At 32.9% G+C, this 21,994-nt stretch overlaps 1 protein-coding gene across 6 annotated transcripts in view; it reads left to right on the forward strand.

Moving 5' to 3' along the window:
- The first annotated feature begins 218 nt into the window (after positions 1-218).
- LOC128245124 (synaptogenesis protein syg-2-like) overlaps positions 219-21,994 on the forward strand; it is a 42,806-nt gene continuing 21,030 nt past the window's right edge. For 3 of the 6 annotated variants that reach the window (XR_008263060.1, XM_052963363.1, XM_052963361.1), the window contains exons 1-9: positions 219-325; positions 4,987-5,029; positions 5,362-5,646; positions 7,102-7,217; positions 9,006-9,183; positions 15,231-15,560; positions 19,173-19,472; positions 19,840-20,157; positions 20,286-20,564. Coding sequence is in view for 5 of the 6 variants with exons in the window: in XM_052963363.1 (XP_052819323.1) it covers positions 311-325; positions 4,987-5,029; positions 5,362-5,646; positions 7,102-7,217; positions 9,006-9,183; positions 15,231-15,560; positions 19,173-19,472; positions 19,840-20,157; positions 20,286-20,564 (1,864 nt within the window). In the remaining variant the exon portion in view is untranslated. Of the gene's footprint in view, positions 326-4,986; positions 5,030-5,361; positions 5,647-7,101; positions 7,218-9,005; positions 9,184-15,230; positions 15,561-19,172; positions 19,473-19,839; positions 20,158-20,285; positions 20,565-21,994 lie in introns of those variants that run through there. The other 3 variants (XM_052963362.1, XM_052963364.1, XM_052963365.1) reach the window with 3 other exon arrangements.

Below are 21,994 nucleotides of genomic sequence, written 5' to 3' on the forward strand. Positions count from 1 at the left end.
AAACATTAATGCATACGTAATATGCATCTATTAAACAATACGAGTCGTTGCCAAATATATATACATCTGAAATATATTTTTATAAATTTAAAAGACAATTAATGAAGTAAAAATATATCACGTTAAGGTTTATATAACTATAAGACCAATCCTGACTCATGTATATGTTTACGACCTCGATTTTATCCAAAGTACTACATATTCAGTGTTAAGTAATGTTTAAACCTCATTTTACTTCCTACATCTCGGATTTAAGATGAAGTTATGAAATCATGTTTGTCTTGTTTATCTATAGGACTTTACAAACATAATGTGGCTTTATCAGGTAAGATAATAGTTTGCTTTGTTTTTTGACTAAAATTGTACTTAAGATTCTATCAAAAGTCGCTTGAACTTATTTATTATGTATTTGAGACAATGTTTTGTAATACAAACAATCATGACGCAAAATCTTTTATAATTATAACACATGTTTTAGGGTAACCAAAGATCCACATTTAACATTCTCGTCTGTTATAAGATACAATGATTTTGCTTGTTTAATGATTACCATTAAGTTGACAATGTATGTTAATGTTTTACTCCGGGCGTCGACGCTTGCGGTTGAGAGAGGCAGCATAGCGATGATTTTATTTCTTACTCTATGGTTAAGGAGATGAATGAATAAGATACATGATGAATGAGTGTTGTTACTAACTTTTAAATTCCCGTGCTGCTAAACTGATAGTTGTACCCGTTTTCCAATAACATGTGTCTAACATGAAAACCGATCACTTTTAATCAAAATCATCACCATGTATTTTAACATTAAAACAGACGTTTGAAACCAAAGACAGTAAATCATCAAACAGTAACATGGAGATCAAAAACTCTAACTTTAGAATAAAAGGAAGTTAAATATGTATGCTTAACATTTCTTAAGGATGTAGAATAACACAAATCTACGGTCCCTTTATCAAAAGATTCACTTCCTCTTTCTTTTGCCATTTTTTAGAATTATAAACACTTTTAGTCGTAACTGGACACTTCGGCACCAAGGTAATTTACGTAGTCAACTCGGCCCGAACATATTTGGCAAATAGTAGAATCGGAACTGTAAAACTTTGTCTATTCAGCACATTAATCAAATTATCTTAATGCGGTCATGGTTGGCAAAGGCAGTTAAATTCCCTTAATTTATTCTGTTCTGATAAAATAATGAAAGAAGAAGAATAAGAAAGTTTATTTATGGAACTTTAACACACAATATAAGAATAATTATATTTGCAATAGGCCAACACGATCCGTGATCAAATTCATCGAATACAATGGCTTATGTATACAAATTTAAATAGCGAACAAGTAAACTGTCAACAAGTATTATAGTATCAAATAAATAACAGTTGGACCTGTATATAGTTTGATATACTTATGATAAATACATAAATGAACTTAACTATGAAACACTATATTTGTATCTTATTATTAACAACAGTATCTATAGAATTTGATAAACATATCATAAAAGATACCTGACCTATGTACTATATCCATGCACTGGAATAACTCAATGGAACTAATACTATAAACTTTTGCACAATAAATCAGATAATGCATAATTTCGTAATGACGTTTGAAATATTGGGTCTTTACTATAATGACTACATAATACAATATTACGACATGCATATGATATGTATTAAATATGAAGTTTAATTATTTTACAAAATGTACAACTAATGCATTATATTCTTATAAGTACAGACGTGTCTAACTTTAATGAATATGTCCCATTCCCACCCCACTAAAAAGGGCGAAAACGAAATATTAGACGGGTTTACCGGGTAAAGCTATGTCGATCTTAGTATTGTGATGCTTACCAAATAAAATGCATGGCTGTATGTCAAAGAACATTTTATACAGATGAAAGCATGCATGGTTTATTCTAATTAGAAATCTATACGTGAACATACATTTTCCTTATTTCAAATGCATTAAATATATATATACAGCTAAGTTTTTAAGATGTTTGCATTTTCAGACTTTAGCATAGAAACTACCTTAAACATGCTCGGTCTCTCCCTATAATATGTATTTGCATCGTATGTTTTTGTAGAAAAGACATTCAAATAACAGGTGGTACTCATCTTCTAACGTATTGCATGCTCTACATAAACGATCATTTCTAGGAATATTGGTCCATCTTCCAGTCTCAACCGAGAGCCGGTGTGATGATAATTTAGTTAATGCTATTTATATTTATCAATGTTTACATTCTGTAAATATGACTGAAACTCAAAATTTGCAAACAATTTATAGAACGACGCTCTAGTTGAGATGTCTTATTTGATGAACCACTTTTGGATAAAGATATCCTTAAATCGACGCTGAAAAAACTGATAAATGTTTTTTGTGTTCCCCACCCCTTGGGCAATCCAGACTTCATGGAAACCATAATAACACAACATATTTTTTACATTTACTGCCCAATTCTTTTTTCTTGGGTTATTTTCAATTTCATTTAACATCGTTTTGTACATAACCTTTGAATATTTTCTGTCACAGCAATGTACTATTTTGAACCAGTATTTAAAAATGTATGTCAATCGCATAGAATACAAATCTAGTCTTTATAATTCACTATGTACGAAATCGTTTTGTGTCTTAACCCCTAATAAGTTCTTACAAAACATTGTGTGAATTTTCTCTATATTGCTAGCACTGGAAAATCCCCAAACCTCACAACCATAAAATAAGATGGGCTTAACTAATTTATCAAATAAATCTAACACATGCTCCGTTGATATGTTGACAAAACTCTGAAGATACTTTTTCAGTTTAAATAGCCTTATTTGCCTGACCTGATAATGTTTTATAACATTCCATAAAACATATTTGGCAAATATTCGAATCGGAACTGTAAAGCTTTGTCTATTCAGCACGTGAATCGAATTATCTTAATGCGGTCATGGTTGACAAAGGCAGTTTAATTCCCTTAATTTCTTCTATTCTAATAAAATAATGCAAGTAAACATTAACAAAATAAAGATTTTTGTATTCAAAATATGTTGGCTGTAATTTCAAAAGAAAGGACAGTATTATAATGGAGCCATAGAGGTAGTATCTGAGTTTACATACATGTATGTGGGATAATATTTAAGTAGTACGTTGTCATTGTTCAAAATGTCTGAGAGCTCTGCACTAAAGAAGCTAAGAAAGCTCTACATTGACCCCTTGAAGGAATTGATTCTTTATCTTTAGTTAAATCATGTGTTTTTTTCAAAATGTTTATACAACAATATCAGCGATTATGCTATATGGTGCTGAACTTTGGGACATGACTCAAAGGAATGTTATTGAAAATGTGGACGTGTATGCTTGTAAAAAGTATTTGAATATATAACTTAAAGCTTGAAATGTTGTTTTTTGGTGATCTCGCGCGTTTTCCTTTACACATATGGTTCTAAACGATGTCTTAAATATTGGTTTAAAAGTTTAGAACTTTCCGATGATACAATATATTGAAATTGTATGATAGTCTACGTTATGAAAGCTGGGTTAGTACTTTACGCATGAATTTGTATAGAAACGGTTTTGGTTATACTTGGGAGGACAACTATGTAGAAAATGAAGGTGTTTTTCTTGCTGAATATGCAACTAGATTAAGATATCAGCATCTTTAAACATAGTATCAAACATGTGCAGAAACTAAATCAATTGTTCGTGTATGTAAAATCATGTTTAAATGTAAAAAAATATATGAACTGTATTCTTGTGATTAAGTTTCGAAGATGTATGGCTAGTTTTAGATGCTCTTCGCATCACCTGGCCATTGAAATAGGCAGACATTTTCGAATTGCTAGAGATTTAAGATTTTGTTTATTTTTTAAAACCTTGTAGAGGAGGAATACCATTTTGTTATCAAATGTCCATTGTATAAGATTATACGAGAGGTTTATATACCAGAAAAATATTATACTACTTATAGTTTTTAATAGTTCTTTTTGCTTTTTGCATCTGAAAATGAAACAATTGTTAAGAAATTGTCCATGTACTTGTTTTATGCTGATAAAGTTAGACAAACCTATGTGAGTAGCAACTTGAAAGTATTGAAGTATATCGTGGTACTGCTAAATTTCAAAATTTGTCATTTTGTCTGATACATCTCATATTTGACTTATGTGTCAACGCCCTGGTTGTTTATAATTCTTTGTATGCATATGTGCATGTAGGCTGGAGGGCTTTATGCAATAAATGTTTGAAATTAAGGCTTTCGCGATCAAGTTTTTAACGGAGGGGTTATCCTCAAAAGGTAACAAACCTGTTTGATGATGGTACGATATATCAAAAGGTCACATCTCATATATTGATCCACTAGAAATAGAACTAACAGAACGATTATTTATACTTTAATAACATTTTCTACAACATCTTCCTAGAAGTAAACTTGATTTTCTCTATGGCAGATATATTTTGATAGTAGGTCCTGCATTTGTTATGTTGTGCTTAAATCTGTGTTAACACTGTGAAACCAATATTTCATTCCTGTTTTATGAAACGTCATATTGTTTAGTGTGAGGTGCTTAAAATTTGAGTGTGGGTCACGTTGGGAAAACATACATGCAGGTCAAAAAGTAAAACGTATAATCTTGTTAACACACATTATGCATGATTGTCCACACAGCCTTGTTTGAATGCAATTGCTATTTGACTACGGTCCGTTCAGAACTTTTTCGCATTCTCATTCCTTGAATTAGTGTTCAAGTACAATAAATTAAACCCTATGATACTCAGATGAGCACCTTTAGGTTTTTAATGCATTCTTGTGTGACGTAAATCAATTACTAGTATGTTAAACACATGCACTGTTACGTTATGGAAGAGATGTGTGTCTACTCTGCGTTTTTTTTTTCTTTTGCAACAAACCTATAGCATCCTTTTATAAATGCTCAGGTTTTTAATAAAACACTTTTTTCTTTGCCAATGTCAAAATGCTTTTGTTTTCAGATGACCCTTCGACTGATATTGTTCTTGATTACCGTCAACTTTAGTAAGTATAAATTAATGAACTATATTTTTAGCCCTATGTTTAACCATGGCGTGTATTATGTATAGATTTAATGACTGCTGCAGCAACTTGAATTCACAGCTTTTAATATTTCATGCTTGTCGAAGCTTCATCACTTTTGATCATATATTGAGGAAGAAGAGAAACGCAAATGTAGATTACCCTTTTACCTCAAAATCACACATAAATTACATTTAAAAGGTTTATTATTTCTATACAATATAGCAACCATAGCAATCATAGCTACCATACTTTAAATTGAGCCAGTCTTTAGTTCTTTACTGTGTTTTATTATTTTTTTATTCAATTTGCAGCTTGGACGAGGACGGCGACTTTGATAAATTTAGGACAAGGAAGATGCGGGGAGGAAACTGAACTCGTGTGTTCCGGGACTGGCACGTTTACTTGGAACATAAGAAAAGATAGCATCATAGTAGCAGATCCAGCCCAATTGCACGACGATATTAAATACTCAGTGTCAGTGACGTCAACGTCAGTCACTCTGACTATCCACAACACTGACGTCAGTGACCTGGGAGAGTACTCCTGTGAGGTGGCCTATGATGGGAGGAGTGAACATAAACAGTTGCAGTTTGAATGTACGTACACTACACTGTTTAATGTTCAAAAATGTTTATGTCAGCATAGGTTATTATCCTAAAACATTACCCATCTAAGGTACTTCCAACAAAAGCCGTTTTTAAAATAGCAAATATCTAAATTGGTCATGTTTCATTTGAACCCGTATCTAAGGAGTATCGTTTTTAATTCATGGGTCACTGGTTCGAGTTCCACACTCGGCACATCTTCATTGTAGAGTTCAAATGTTATCGTATGAAACCCATTTGTAGCTTTTATGAAAAATTGGTCAAATGAGGGGGGCGCATGAAAATGAGTGACTGTTTCTAGTGATATAAATATATCAACGCCGACAAATCCTTGCTAGTATACTATATAAGTACTTGATGCTTTAAAGTATAATCCGATTTTATATGCCATATGCAAATATTCAAGAAATTCAAGCAACCACGCAATGATATCTTTGCATGTTTTTAATCATCAAAACAAGTACAAAAGGAACTCGAGACAAGTAGGCTCTCGTTAGAATGTTTTGTTTAGAACATTTTTGACAACAACATACAAACAACTACAATAAATGTTTTCTCTAGTATTCTTTCGCAATTATAATACATTTCATCTTTTAACCCTTTTTAGAAGTGCGAAGTGAAGCTGGTGGTAATTTGTCGGGATTTCATAGGATTTAGTTAAATATGTATATATTAACAAGCGTCAATCATTCTGAAAAGGACTAAAAAGGTAATTTGTCGCGTTCCTATGGTCGGAATAAAGTCAGACACACCGGAAAAATGCATTAAGCATAGATGTTGTTGTTTGATTTATTTACTTAACCAGTATTAATTTCAGATTTTGCATAAATCAAGAGGGTTGAAACTAATAAAAAAAGGGAAAAACAATACAGATAATGACTTCAAATATGATCAAGAGAAATTCTAACAATAGTGTACTTTTTATTGAATTGAGCAGTAAATAACTAAATTTGTTTATTTTATAAATCTTTTGTTTGTTCTGATTAAAGACCCAGGTGTACGGTAACATCAGAACATTTACTTATATAACTCTAAACTATCGGTGGTAAATAGGAATGCTCTTTTGCGTCCGTCTGTTCAACCTAAACCAAACTTACCATACACTATTTGGACAAAATGCTTTAAGTGATCACAACAACAGGTGACATAATTTATGTAGATGATTGCAAAGGGAAATTCTTCTGCTGACTCTATTTCATCATCAATAATTAAGTCAATATTTTCATTAAGTAATTTAACAGTCTCATACAATTTGGCGAATTTGCTGTAAACGTTTAGAGATGACCAATACCCACGCGCAACTTATAATGGTATTTGCTGAGTCGACATTGACCGTGCGCCTTTTTATACCTCTTTTAACAGTTAAAAATTCATCATGTGCAGATGGGGATAAAACTGCGTACTTTGATGTCGTTCATGGCATTTTACTGGTATTTAACTGTTCAGGTCAGGCAAACGCGACGCTAGCCAGTGTGACTTCCGGGAAAAGACTTCAGCTTACTGTTGACAAATTGTTTCCTGCCAGTGTATCTGCCGTCCTGTCTGTGAATGCCATGGTAAGGGTAAGTATCACAACATCGAAATATAAATGGTTAAATTTCAAATAAATCAACATAATTTAGGGAAGTATTTAACCTGTTTTAAAATATCCTACAATTTACGAAGTTTTAATTATAGTATCCAGAAAAAACAAATTTCCAAACAGTAGTTTCTTAGCATTTACAACGTTTGAGTACTTGAAATCATCTTGCTGTTTAAAGCCTGATTGAGGAACGAAGAAAATATTTCAAAATAATGCGTATATTGCAGTGTTGTGTCATAAAATTGAAAGTGAAAGTATGCAGTCAATAAAAGACTTTTAAGAAAGGGTGAATACTATTTTATCAAAAAACATCATTCCCGCGCAATGACACAGGGCCAAAGCCAAAAATACATGAAAAAAACACACACTTTCACGGACCAGAAGACAAATCAAGTGGCCAGAAATTGTTAAAAACTAACTGTTGACATTTTGGTTAAACTTTTGATATCATCGATGTTATTTTGTCTTTGAAAGAAACATTCATTTCTTGCATTACTTTATCACTATTTCCAAGATAAAAAATGAAACTTCATAGACACATTTTACCCATACAGCGTGTGAGTCAATGTATAATAATTGTCTCATTGTCCCATATTCAAGATTGTGAATTCCGTTGTATACATATTGGTAATATGTAATTATTTTGTTCTGAAGGTGCATTGTCCATTTCGATTATTAAGCAGACCATTTGGAGTAAAAAAAAAACTTCAAGTACACACACAACACTGGTCATGTACTTTATTCCGTACACTGTCTTATATTCGGACAGTTATTTAAAAGGAATACCACAATACTATTGAATATACAACTAAAAAAGATAATATTTGAATCGAGTTTAAAAAGGTACTCGGGTTACTTAAAAGCAAGTCGCATTAAGTGCTTACCGGGAATCTATCGTGTAAATGATTTTTGATTGTGAGTGTGAAAGTTAACTGAGGGGGCTACATTTATTGCGTAAGAATAACGTGGGTTACATTAAATCGAGAAGGTGCTGTGCTGCCACTGTCACCATGGTCACCGTTATGGATAGTTATTTACCAAACAGGCATATCTTGTGATGGAGCTTCGTTTTGAAATTTGGATCAGTAGACCATATTTTGAAATAGGAGTATATTTTACAGATACAACCAAGGATTACGATAATAATTACGTGGGATACATTATATCGTGAAAGTATCGTGATGTCATTTTGTATTTTTCATCATTAAAACGATTTTGATCAAATGTATTATTATGAATAACTTATATAGACATATGATAATCAATGATTGTGTAAACTTTAAACGATATTTTTGCACTTTGTTTTATCTGGGAGTTTGTTTACACGCCAATTTCAATTACGATATGTTTTGAACATTGAATAATACAATGATAACAGCGCGTGACAAAATCAATCACCCAATTATACTTCAACGAATTGCTGCATCTCGTTAGTAACGGCGTTCAAAATTCTGGTATTCAGAGACGACATACGACCAAATTGTATCAATTGCTGAAGGTTTACAGCTATCAGAATCGTAGTTTTAACATTCCTTATGATTTGCCACCTTCTCTTTCGTCATTACTTAACCTGACCAAATATTTATTTTTTAACTATAAACAAATCATTTTTGCATCCCCTAAATTGTGTCCTTTTACCATTATGTAGAACATTTCAGAGCCAAGCGACTTCAATTACAAATATGTCACATAAAACGTATACTTTATATGATACATGTAGTAATTTGCAAAACACAGCGTTTCGTCAATTTGTATGTATTATTTCAAGGGAGGCGGAGCTAGTTCAGTCCCATCACAAGTTAGCAGATTCTGTAAGAATAGCAACACATATAGGAACTATACTATCTGCAAATGGACATCCTCCTCATTACCAGACGGCCAGTACACATACAGCATTGTTGTGTCGACACCAACTAGCACTACACGTACTGGAACGTTTGAAATGTGTAAGTTTAATTACCGAGGCTCGTCTAAGCAATACACGTACAACCATGTTGTAACAACATTAAATAGGACCGCTCGTAATGAAACGTTTAACAACGCGCGTTCAAGTATTACACGTGCACTCTAGTTGTGACAATCTTTACCAGCGCTACGCGTACTGGAACGTTTTGCATATGTAACTAGTATAGCCCAGATTCGTACGAATAATACAAATACAGCCTGCTTATGACGACATTCACTAACACTCCACGTTCTGGTACGGTAATAATAGGCTATTAAGAAAGCCCTTAATTTTACTCCGACGAATCAGAAGAATCTTATGTCTTAAGGTCAGGGTAACATAGTTGTGTAGTCTACGATGTCAGCAAGCGATGTTCACTATTATCGACTGTCAAAGGCCAGTATAATTCATCAGCAACTTTTACTCACTTTCTATAAGAGACGTTGGTCTTTAGACTAAAAAAACACGATAAAATATTCCCTTTTATGACCTATTTTGCATCTGGTAATAGTCTTGTAGTTACACGTTCTTATTCGCTAAGTTGAAACTAGCTTACAGAAAGACTTTGTGAATGCCCAATTACTTTCGTCTTTTGAGAAAAATCAAATTTTGCTTATAAGTATTATAAACAATAAAAAGTTTTTCAACTGTTGATATTCATAAAAAGTATTCTACGTTGTGTTGTCATAGATAACTTAAATTAATAACTGCATAAAGGAATTTAAATAAAATACTTTATTTATGATACTTCTTATGTTTTCCACAATGCATATGCAAAGTATAATTGCGGTGCACTGATCTTCCAAATAATATAGAATTTTGTTTCATAAGATGGGGTAAAGCGAGATCGAGCACAACTGTTGCATGTTTTTGACGACGAAAATACATTTTTTTAAAGTATCTCTAGTTTATGTTTGTTTTCTCATAAGAATTACACTGTGGTTTGATTTGAACTTGGACAATCATTTCTATAAAAGATTCATGCATCTAGATGTAGAATATTTATTCTGATATTTATCAGACCCAGTCATTTGTTCATCGCAGCATTGATTATTTTATCACATGCTATATCTTGATTCATGTTAAAAAGAACCATCACGTTTTTTATCTATTACAAATATGTTATATAACTACTTCATTCCGCATGTTTATAGACAAATTTATTGGAAACAATAAAATTTTAATGCTTAATTAGGAATATCTAAGCGAGTCACACCTTTTTCTTATTTTGTACATATAAAAATGGGTTAATTTAGTAAAGAAGTTCATTTTACCAAAATCATTAAAAAAAATCGATATTTGTTTTTGATTTCATGAAAAATCATTCTTTAAACGTTCGCCACGTTCTGTTTTTTAACATGATATGCCGTCATGAACGTGTGACAAAATTATGACGTCAACTTATCGGGTGTTACGTCGCCATTTAAAAGGAACAAATTTCTTTTAGTGTTTGTGTGATTCATACTGAATATCAACTTAGTTTTCATTTTCGTAAACACTGTTTTAAAACGATCTTATCTTTATGTAGGGTAAATTATTTATGCAATTAATGTAGCGCGGGGTGTTTCATTGCTTGTTAGTTATGCAGTGTTCTGCTTATTATCAGTAAAGGTGAAGAGGGTTAGTCTTTGTTGTTTATTTTTAAGGGAAAAAAAACATGCTTTAACAAAAATCTGTTAATTCATAAGTGTGTGGTATATGACGACTGTGACAGATCCTATATATTAAAGGTCATACAATATCACATTTATATACTATAACATAAAATACATACACAAAATATAATATTACAACATTGGTATCTTTTTCGAGGTCGAGTTTTATGTAATTTAGAAACTATAGAGTTTTAGTCAGATATATAAAAAACTTAAATGCATGATATAAAAATAACGCTCAGTGTTTATACTTAATTCATATGTCATGACAACAGTATGTAAAACGTTTATAAAGATGGATATTCATAAACGAAACTAGGTATATAAAAAATTATTTAACTAGTTTACTGAGGCCAAACAAAAATACCTGTGTTTCCGGTGACCCGACCGACCCTATTTTTTCCTCGCCGACCCTAATCTTTTTTTAGACATAAAAGTAAAAAAAAAAAATTATTTCGTAAAAAATATATTTCTTCAAATATATCGTTATTATTTTCGTTGTTTGTCTTTCAATGTCCCCTGAAAATGTACGTTCATTCCTGATTATGTAATACCGAGACTGAAAAACAAAATGGCGGAGGACGGCGAACCCTGTCCGATATCTTAAAATTGGCAAACGCATGTTTAAGGTCAAAACACGTGGTTGATCACCGGAGACATATTTTGCTGTCTTTTTAATGAAAATATTTTGAAATATAGTTCGCGGTGTTATTTATCCATATCCATGTCCAAATTAACTTACTTTTTACGATAAGGCTTTGCGTATATCATGCAAGCTTCTTACGATTAGGCTTTGCGAATTCATGCAGGCTAACTGCCAGGTTCCAGTACACATTTCATTTATCGTTTTCTACTGCCGTTTTATTTACCTCCAACTTTGTTTCGGCCATGTATATTGTTCGTTTGTAACGATATACGTCATTTAATGTGAATAAATGACATTTTTTCAATTTCCATCCTGGTTTGTCAGTTACTCGAAACAAATGAACTCAACTCATACATTTAAGAGAGTACTCATAAATTAGTTAATCCGCAATTATCAATGGTTATTTATTTCTCCTTATTTAAGTCCCATCAACTGAAATCCAAACAAAAACCTGTGAAAGTTAACACATTTATTGGAATGTGTCGGCTGCAGATCAAACGGTACAATATGTGACGTCAGAGCACGAGCTGACAAGAAAATCGGCGATTTTTCTCAAGCAAATTAAAAATTTAGTTGATAATTGACTGTTTGGCTCAAACATTATCAAAGATTTGTTGAAATTGAAGTGCTGGATTTTTCTTAAAAAAACGATCACGACTTATAAACGTGTATTGTATAAAAAGCACCAGATTTCATGGGCAAAATTGGCGGGAAAATATGGTAGTCGAAGGTAAGGAAATGATTTCAGACATTAAACAATGCTGTTTTATCAGACATTTTGTAAATTAGGAAACGCGTAGATATAACATAATTGATCTGATGCAACAGAAATTTGCATGATATGGAAAGTGTAAAAAAAAAAATCCCGACCTACCGACCCCATTTTTTTGCCATGTTACCGGAAACAGAGGTACTTTTTTGGCCTTAATTGAAATGGACATACAGTAGAAAGTGAAATTCGTCCTCTACGAATCATTCACAATATGGACGATAACAATATTTTCTATATCTATAACATTTATGTATCATTTATATATTCCAAACCATATGCATACTTTTTTGAACACCCAGATTTACAACCAATATTATGATAGTATAAAAGCATTAATTCTGACCCAATAGTTCCTAAACGCCTAGCGGACATATTATACATGGGTTTTCATCCAAGGCAGATAAGTAGATCCAAAAATTTGACCATGCTAGAAATTGTTATCTTGCCCAATGGCAAAGATAAAACAAGTACCCGTATGGAACTCCCTTTTTATTGTCATCACACAAATTACCTCCCTTTTTGAAGACCATCGTCTGTAGCATCATGGAAACCTTGTATTGTGACAATATTTAGAATCCTAATTAAATATTTCTCACTTCAAATGACACCATAACAAAAATTCACGCTCCATTCAAGAAATAATGCTGAACTCTAATCAGAGCTATTTCAAGAACGAGTTGACTATTAAATTATTCTGAGTCACTGCGCGCATATCCATGACAACCACGAAATATCACATATATATATACGCATGTATTATCACTACGCACGAAAGAGTTCTAACGAAAAAAATACAAGTTTACCTTATTTTGTTTAACTGAGGTGGTAAAAAAAAGCATCTTCCATAGCCGCTCGTGTAAGATATGTTCATCCTTAGCCTCGCGCATGGAGTTCTACGGAAACTCGGTAAGCCTCGTTTCCACAAAACAACCTAAGCTCGGGTTGGGATGAACCTATCTTACACTCTCGGCCATGGAAGAAACTTACAATTTCTCTTATTCTGATAACAGTGTGATCGTTCGCTTATATTCATATTTTACGTTTTCGTTTAAAAACGTTTTGGAAGATTACTCTTAATGATATATACTATGTCTTTCAATATGACTTTTTCGAAAAACATGCTGCAATATCCAGTTTATAATTGTCGTCGCAGATTATTCAAAATTATTGATCGACTGCATCGCCGATTCCATTTTTTTAATGATCTCCGAATTAACGACACCAAACAGGATGTCCACTATACCACATGAATGCGGAAAAGTGGCGAACGGCGAGCCAGGTCTTTTTATAACCATTAAGAAAGATTATATATAAAAAATGTGTTTATTGTGTTAATTTTGCATTGGTAGTGCTCATTTCACTTGATTTATTTTCTCCCTAACAGGGATATTTATCTTCCCTCTGCTTCAAAACATCTCTGGCAGATTTCATATTCATCGATATATGCAAGTGACAACTCTGAACTATTCACCATTTGGCAATTGCTGTTTTAACAATATGTACTAATCATCAAAGCAACATCCATTCTTGTTAACAGATTATAAAACTATAAAGTCCATTTCGTCCATTAACAATTGAATAAAACTAATAATTCTCCCTGCTTTTTATTTACAATGTGACTTTTTTAATTTTCATACATGTTCATTAAACAAAATGCATATATTCGAGGACCTGTGGTTCTGTATCCTTACTAACAAGACTTTCATTTTCATTCCCACAGTTCTGGTCGTAAGATCACCTTTAATCAATATATCGTAACTCTGTTAGGTCGTTTTTCCAAGAAGCCAAATTTTTTTTTAATCCGAAGTAGGCTTATGCTCGAGATACCGGAGACATCTCAGGGTGAAATGTACAAGTACATATATTATATTCTTTCTGTTCGAAAACAAAAATGTAAACTCCTTACTCGTTAAACGTTATCATAAATGATTTACTATTTTAATCCGTTTTTAACGAAAACCAGGATATTGGAATGGGGATGTTGTTTGGCGGACGTGCGAACGTACGGGCTCGTGTCAAACATGCGTTTTCACCCAATAACTTTAGCTAACATTGATGGATAGTATTGAAAGATGGTGTTGGTTACTTATGTAAAAAGTTAGCTTGGTATCGCTTTCAAGAAGGTAAGGTCAAGGTAAAGGTCACTGTTGCTAAAAATAGAAAAATGGTTTTCGCTGAATAACTAAAGCAAGAGTTGATGGACAGTAATGAAAGTTTGTGTGTAGTTAGCTTATGTTAAGCGAATGGTTGGAATGGCTTTGAGGGGATGGTCAAGATCAAGGTCACTGTGACTAAAAATAGAAAATTGGTTTCCGTCCAATAACTTCAGTATGAATTGAGGAATAGTAGTCAAAATTATTGTGAAGATGAGCTTATGTTAGCCAACTTCGGATTGCTTTTGGGGTAAGTGGGGTCAAAATCAGGTTCACTGTAACTAAAAATAGATAAATGGTTTTTGCCCAATAACTTAAGCAAGAATTGGTGGATAGTGATGGAAGTTGGTGTGTCGGTAGCTAATATAAATAGCTAAATTGGGTTTGCTTTTGGTGTATATGGGGTCAATGTTAGGCTCACTGTTTTTTAAAACTAAATAATGGTGTCTGCCAAAAAAGAAATATGTAAAGCGCTAGTTTGGGATTGCTTTGAGGGGGTCAAGGTCAAGGTCATTGTTTCTGAAAATATTTGTTTCTGTCCAATAACCTAATAAATAAATTATTAATAGTGATGGAGGTTGGTTTTTTGTAGCTTATATAAAGAACTGGTTTGGGATAGCTTTGCTTTTGATAGGAAGAGTCAAGGTCAAGGTCACTGTTCCTGAAAAAGAAACAAAACAAACATTTGGTCATAAAACGTTAAAACAATACGTATGTCACAATTATTTATTTTATAGTTTAGTTTGGTAACAACATAATATAAAATATTAATAAAAACTAACGTTTGGTAGCTATCTTTTTAACAGCATATTCTTTTCACAGACACCCCAGGCGCTCCACAACTCGCCAACAGCATCACTGAGGAATCTAAATTAATCTTACGGGTAGATGAAGGCAAACCAGCAACAGTTTCGTGTACCTCCTCTGGTGGATACCCCGTACAAACGGTTTTGTTGTATCTGGACAATAGCCTACAGGCCTCATCTAACACAGGCGCCCTTCAAAATGGATTATATACCGTAAATGTTTCATATACAATTCTGTCTTCCCGTTCTCAGGATTTGAAGAAGATTTGCTGCAACTCTTCATATCCAGACGCAGACGACGGCTTAAAAGGACAGGGCGGTACCTGTGCTACTCTTCAGCTGTTTCGTAAGTCACTTCGAAACATAAACTCAAATCCTTACAACTGAACGATAATTAAACATAGATATATATTATAGATACTACAGAATAATCGATATGTTATGGATAAAAAGTGTTCAAAACTAATCTCATTTCAGTACGTTTTATATGAATGAAAGTCCCCTGTTATTATACAAAAATTTTGCAACTTCGAAAAAGTGAACTTTTAGTAAATGTATGTATTATATATATAAAAATTGGATTAAACATAGCTTGGTTTATTTTGTTTTTATATAAAATAGCAATTTATCTAACAAAGGTCATTGATGTTGCTGATGGTATGGAGACAATATGTTTCAAGAATTTTATACAAATAATTATGATGTCGTTGACATTTTGCTCCTAACAAAGCTGCTCACTAAACAAGCATGATCCATTTTGACAATTTTTTGTGTAAGCAAACATTATCTTTCGAGTTTATCATATCCACATTTTTGAGTTGAAAATTGTGTTCAAATGTTTATCAGACCTGTTAGGTCCTCAATTAGCATAACATGAGAACCTTGTCAGTAGGAGAAAGGTGATAAAGAATACCTGCTTATTAATTATAGTGATTTCATTAGTGGATAATTTCATTTCCACCTCTTGGTGCATACATTTGTTTTCAAAAGTTTTTTATTAAGATAAAAATATCTGCGAAATATGAAATAAAATGAAGTTATGAAATAAAAGCCGCATTTTTACGTGGTGCTTTAAATATTTAGAACTTTGTAAAACACTGCTTTCAGAACGAAAGATTTGTTTTGTTTTTGAATGAACTAAACCTACTCATTACATTCTAAGCTATCTCATATCACACGAAAAGTTTGATGATATTTTTATAAAGCTTGAAATCCAAGCTAATTAAACATATATGTTGCTTCTATCAAAGTCGGAAGTGCTGCTTTATCAGCAGAGCAACATCCCCTGCCTCGCTCACCACTGTTTAAAATAAATACAACAGCCTTAACATAAGGTGCTATTTATTGCTTCAGGCTATTATTAAATTTAAATAGAGATAAACTTGGTGTCCGAACAATTACGAGCCTTTTGCCAGTTAGACATGCATTGCTTTTTGTCTAATCTAATCGAAAACTATTTTATAAAGATTTTTACTCGAAGACCTCATCATATACCCTTAGGTTACATAACATGGCCATAATAAGTATGTTCAAAATTGGCCACTTAGCGTTGGTATCAACACATTAAAAACAATCGTGTGTAAATATTGGATAGAAAAGATTAATTGATATTGCCGTAAAACCGATTGTAGTATTTATAATAAACCCTTACAAATACAAAGGGAAACCGTCTACAAGTAGGCATGTTTGGTCTATCTATACAACTTATCTCACAATAAGCCGCATCTATTCAAAAAATAAAAACTGCTTGTTCGTTCAACAGACAATGTTGAAAAGATATTTGTATTTTTTATTACTGAATTTTATTACTATTCTCGTTCGAAAGTATTGATAAGATTGTAAGTACCGTTCAAATGTAGATGTTCTTTGGTGGCGACTGACGCCCTTACATCCCTGCTTTAAAAGACTTCTTAGGCAGTTTCAGAGGATTGCAAAATATTACGTAGAATTGTGAGATAATGTATGTCAAACTGCATTGGAAGTTTAGAACAGAAATATAAAGTCACTGGGAGTAGAGAAATTAAAATTATACTACTAAAGTGAAATACATGATGATAAACATATTTAAAAAAATAATACTTTTTTTAAGAAGAACAAAGTCTACAATTAGATTATGTGGCAACGATGATGTCATTGGCATGATACACTTTTTCTCGTACTCTGACGTTACTGCAGAACCAGTTCTGTCTAGTTTGGGGAATCTATTTTCAAATTAGGCCCGTTTGAAGAAGAATGTCTTAAACGTAAATTTGTAAAAAAAGGCTGGTTGTCAGATACTGCCTGTGAGTCCTGCATATATATATACAATAAAGAAAATTTCGTTTTTAGCAAAATTGAAAACTGTTTTTTTTTAATGTAAATGTATGATCATGTTTTAAATTATACCATTTTTAATAACGGATAAGCAATTATGGTCCGAACTTTATAGAACCACGTGATAATCACACATTATGGACATGTGGTGTATAGATTATAATCGCGACAATTTTAACCAGACCGGTTAGCTCGGTATTGATAAGACACCATATCTGATTATTTTTTAAGACAATTTATGGAGGAACGAGCCGTCTGCGGGGCCAACTTTTGTATCGTTCTTACTTCTTCATGTCTTTGTTGCTGATCAAAAAGATGTTAAGACCATCTTAATGATGATACTGCAACGCTATAATGCACTTTCATCATTACTTAATTACTTCCAAGGTCCAAGTACATTCGGAACAATGCGACCTGTCACAAGAACTGAGAGTTTTTTTAATACTTTTTAAGTGTGTTATAACATGTGATTTTTGCTAAACTATAAGTATTTAAGTTGAGAAAAACGCGTTTTTCATGAGAGGGAGATGCTGTCTCTACTGTAACATATCAATCATCAATTTTGCGCAACTCAATTTAGACTTCTTTTATATCCATCATTTGATATGAAAATAAAAAGTGCTGTAATACTATTACTACATGTTCTAGTAAAATGAATGTTATCTACCTGTAATGACAATAAAACACTCGCGTGATCATAAATGAACGTAGAACGAACGAAACAGAACATACAGATTTTTAAGACGTTAACAACAGAACATTAGAAATCATCTTGATATTTACCTTAAAATCAGAACGATCATTTTATATTAACTATGTAGAATAATACCCATCCATCCTTTTTTCATATAACGGTATGCAGTAAAACGTTCTTAATTTCAATATATGTAGTAAATATGCAGTGGTATTGAACATATTGCTTACAACCGTTACAAGTTAGAATTTGCACAAAACAGATAGAAACCATTACTTAGTGTGTATTCACAGTGTTAACAGATATTATTATACTGTAAGGTTATAAACACGTTAGCACCAACTTAATGCTTTGAATCCTTTATAAAATAAGTCCACTAAACTAGCTTCAATTTTATCAGCTCCAATTAAAATATCCTCACATTTTCTTACCGCAGTTTTAAAGGACACACAATCTTACTGGGAAGTTCAGTTTATTAAATCAAAATCAGGGATTCTACTATTGGGCATTTTTTAGTTGAACTTAGAGAACATGTTTTTAAAACAAAATTTGCTATAAAAACTGTTTCATTTTTTTCGTTTCTTAATACCTTCTATATATTTTATAAATAGTGAAGTGAAGTTTTTTGGTGAAAAGTGTAGTGTCAGAATGATATAGATAACAACATGATTTCTTGCAGAACAACTAAAAGTTTAAGGAATAGTTTATTTTCATTGCTTCAAAGAAATAGCCCTCAAATATTTGTTTTACAACAAACTGCATTGCATGAAAACGAAACGAGCAAATGCTTTGTTGCTATGTATATTTCAGTATATAAAAGTATATATTGAGAAACCGTCGCAAGTGATTGCTTCTAGAAGTAGAAGAGAAAGTCGAGTTAGCCAGAACATTGCTTAGTTGTCTGAACTGTCTGTTTATGATGAGTTACGTCTGATTGGTTTTATATTTTAGTGCCGCCGTCGCAAGTGTCTGCTTCTCAGGATGGCGATGTAGTGTCGGGTAACTCCATACGTGTACACTGCACGGCCACGGGTAGTAGGCCAGCGGCAGGACTCAGTTGGGCGTACATGGGAACGACCAGCACCCCGCAAGTATCGACCAGCGTAGATGGCACCACGTATTTATATACCGCGGTATCGAACTACACAGGAACAGTTACAGCCGCTGACAACGGACAGACGATAACGTGCCTAGCCGCACATAGACTGTTACCTCAACCGCTAATGGCTAATACCACCTTAAATTTACTATGTAAGTCTTGGATAACGTGACATATAAACAAACTGTGTTGACTGAAATGTTTTCAATTAATTTGACTATTAGTAAAATATTTACAAATAGCAAACTAATATCAATCATAATAACTTCCGATAATTTACAAGGTCATTATCATCTTTCGCAAATATTCACAAGAAGTATCTGTAGAACTATTTCAATGTACTGTCTCCCAGTGTTACGTGAATTATTAGTGCTACTTTGCATGACCGGAAATATTATACATTGCAACATAAACTCTGCATTAAAATAAGGTCGAGTCTGTTTACTTATATCAGTACCAAAATTGTGAAGCATAACTCTATGCATAAAGTAACATTTTTAATGTCACGTACACTTTCAGTTGAACCCTCGGGCATCAGTTTGACTGGTAATACTGACGGGTTCCAGGCTACAGGAAATAACCGTCTCGCAATGTCATGTACGACGGGTTCTGCCAACCCACCGTCGATAATCACGTGGCATAACGGAACAGCTTCGGACCAAGTGATATCTAACAATCACCCATACGTAAACACCACGGGGCAGTACAACGGTGTTGTAAGACAACAGAAGTTATGGATGTATCCCACCCGTTACAATGACGGACAGTCTGTCACGTGTTCAGCCACCAACAATATTGGCAGTGTTAAGTCCACAACTGTTAGTCTAAATTTACATTGTAAGTAAAATCAGTATTTAGTTAATTAACGATATTTATTTTCTTTAACATTATCTTTCAACGTATATGACTTTCAAACGTTATTATCAATTAGTTTATGTTTCATTTGTTGCACGTTTCTGTTGCAGACAGCCCCATTCTTTCATTCATGACTGACCGTACCATACAAGAAGGAGACAAGAATGTTGCTTTGAAATGTCAGGCATGGAGCAAGCCTGCCGCAACATTTCGTTGGTACAAGGGCGGAAGCTCAGTCGTTCTCCACCAGGTCAACGGGACTAGTGATGACAACTCGGGCACTTACGTTATCAGATTGGTTTCTAGGCAAGATACTGGTCGTTATGAGTGTCGTGCAGAGAACGGAGTGGGAAGCGCTGATTCAAAATACGTCAATCTGATTGTCGAATGTATGTTTTATTCCAATAATTTCCTATATATGAAAAGTTGTTTATGTAATGTAGAATGGCAAAACATATTGCTACTTGACCTACCCAAATGAGAGAAATTGCCCTTGGCATTGTCAAAAAGTCCAACGATGCCTCTACTTCGAGTGAGCACCTTAGACATTCTACGTTAAGTGTGCATATTTTTTGGAAGAAAAGGTTTCAAAATAACTACACAAAATCTGTTTGTAACGACTTTTATTTTGAAGTAAAATGTTCTCTTGGTAAAATTCTGAAGTCAGTGACATCAAACAGGTCCTATATTTTTTAGCTTAATCCTGAACTGGGTACTACTATAAACAGGTAGTAAGACACGTTATGTTTATAGAATAAGGCTAAATTAGTGTATGTGTACACATAAGAAGATTTTTATCATCGTATTCTAATGAACTGATGTATGCATTCATAAAAAACCTAAACAATACATACAAAGAAATGTAAAAATAAATGGGTTTCTTTATGTTTTCAATGCCAGACTTATACAATTTTAAAGTCGCATCATTGTGCATCCGAAAGATGTTTTGAAAAATATTATGGTTATGTTGGAAGTAAATATACTTTAACTGGATAAAAATATTATAATTATACAGAAATGTGATAGCGTGCCTTTGATAGGAAAGCTATTGAGTAATTCGTTAGGTACTTTTAAAGAAAACCACCCGAAACGTAACGTATCTGACTCATTGTAACATAATGTAATAAGGTTGATTTACAAGTTCATATCAAACAATGCTTAAATAAACCTAGTTTATATCGAAAGCTGTTATTCACAATGTGTTTTCTAGCACAGAACAATTCACCTTGAAACTATTCATCTACAATATGACCTAAAAAGCATTGACACAATGCCATTTGCATAGCACACCAATATTAAAGAACATAATGTACTCATTATCATTTAACAATACATCTAATATGCTTTTATTTTAACAAACCTATAACAATAACATTGATTGGGATGTCCGAACTAACCATATTCTGTTCTTGTGAGCTTAAAATAACAACATAACGTATCTGACGAATATTAGAATGAATAGACTGCATCAATATTGCATCGAGTAGTAGCTCTTATGTTACATTTAAAACGAACCAAATGCATTATCAATGTGCACGTGTATGTTGATATCGTTTATGTTACCATGAAACTACATACACGTTCATCAGTGTGTAGTAAATGCTTAAGTAACAACTTATGACATGAATCAGTAAAATTAAGCTAACAAGGTACAATAGTACAAGTTTAAAAACAGTTTGTCATTGAACAGAAATGCAACATTACAACAAGAAACACACAAACACTATGTTTAACTAACTAGATGAGTACAGTGTCGTACCTAACGTGTCTTATGCATATTAATTTTCTTTGTAAAGTTTAATTTTGTCAACATCAGCTT

The sequence above is a fragment of the Mya arenaria genome, chromosome 8, assembly GCF_026914265.1.
Source record: "Mya arenaria isolate MELC-2E11 chromosome 8, ASM2691426v1".
NCBI lineage: Eukaryota > Metazoa > Mollusca > Bivalvia > Myida > Myidae > Mya > Mya arenaria.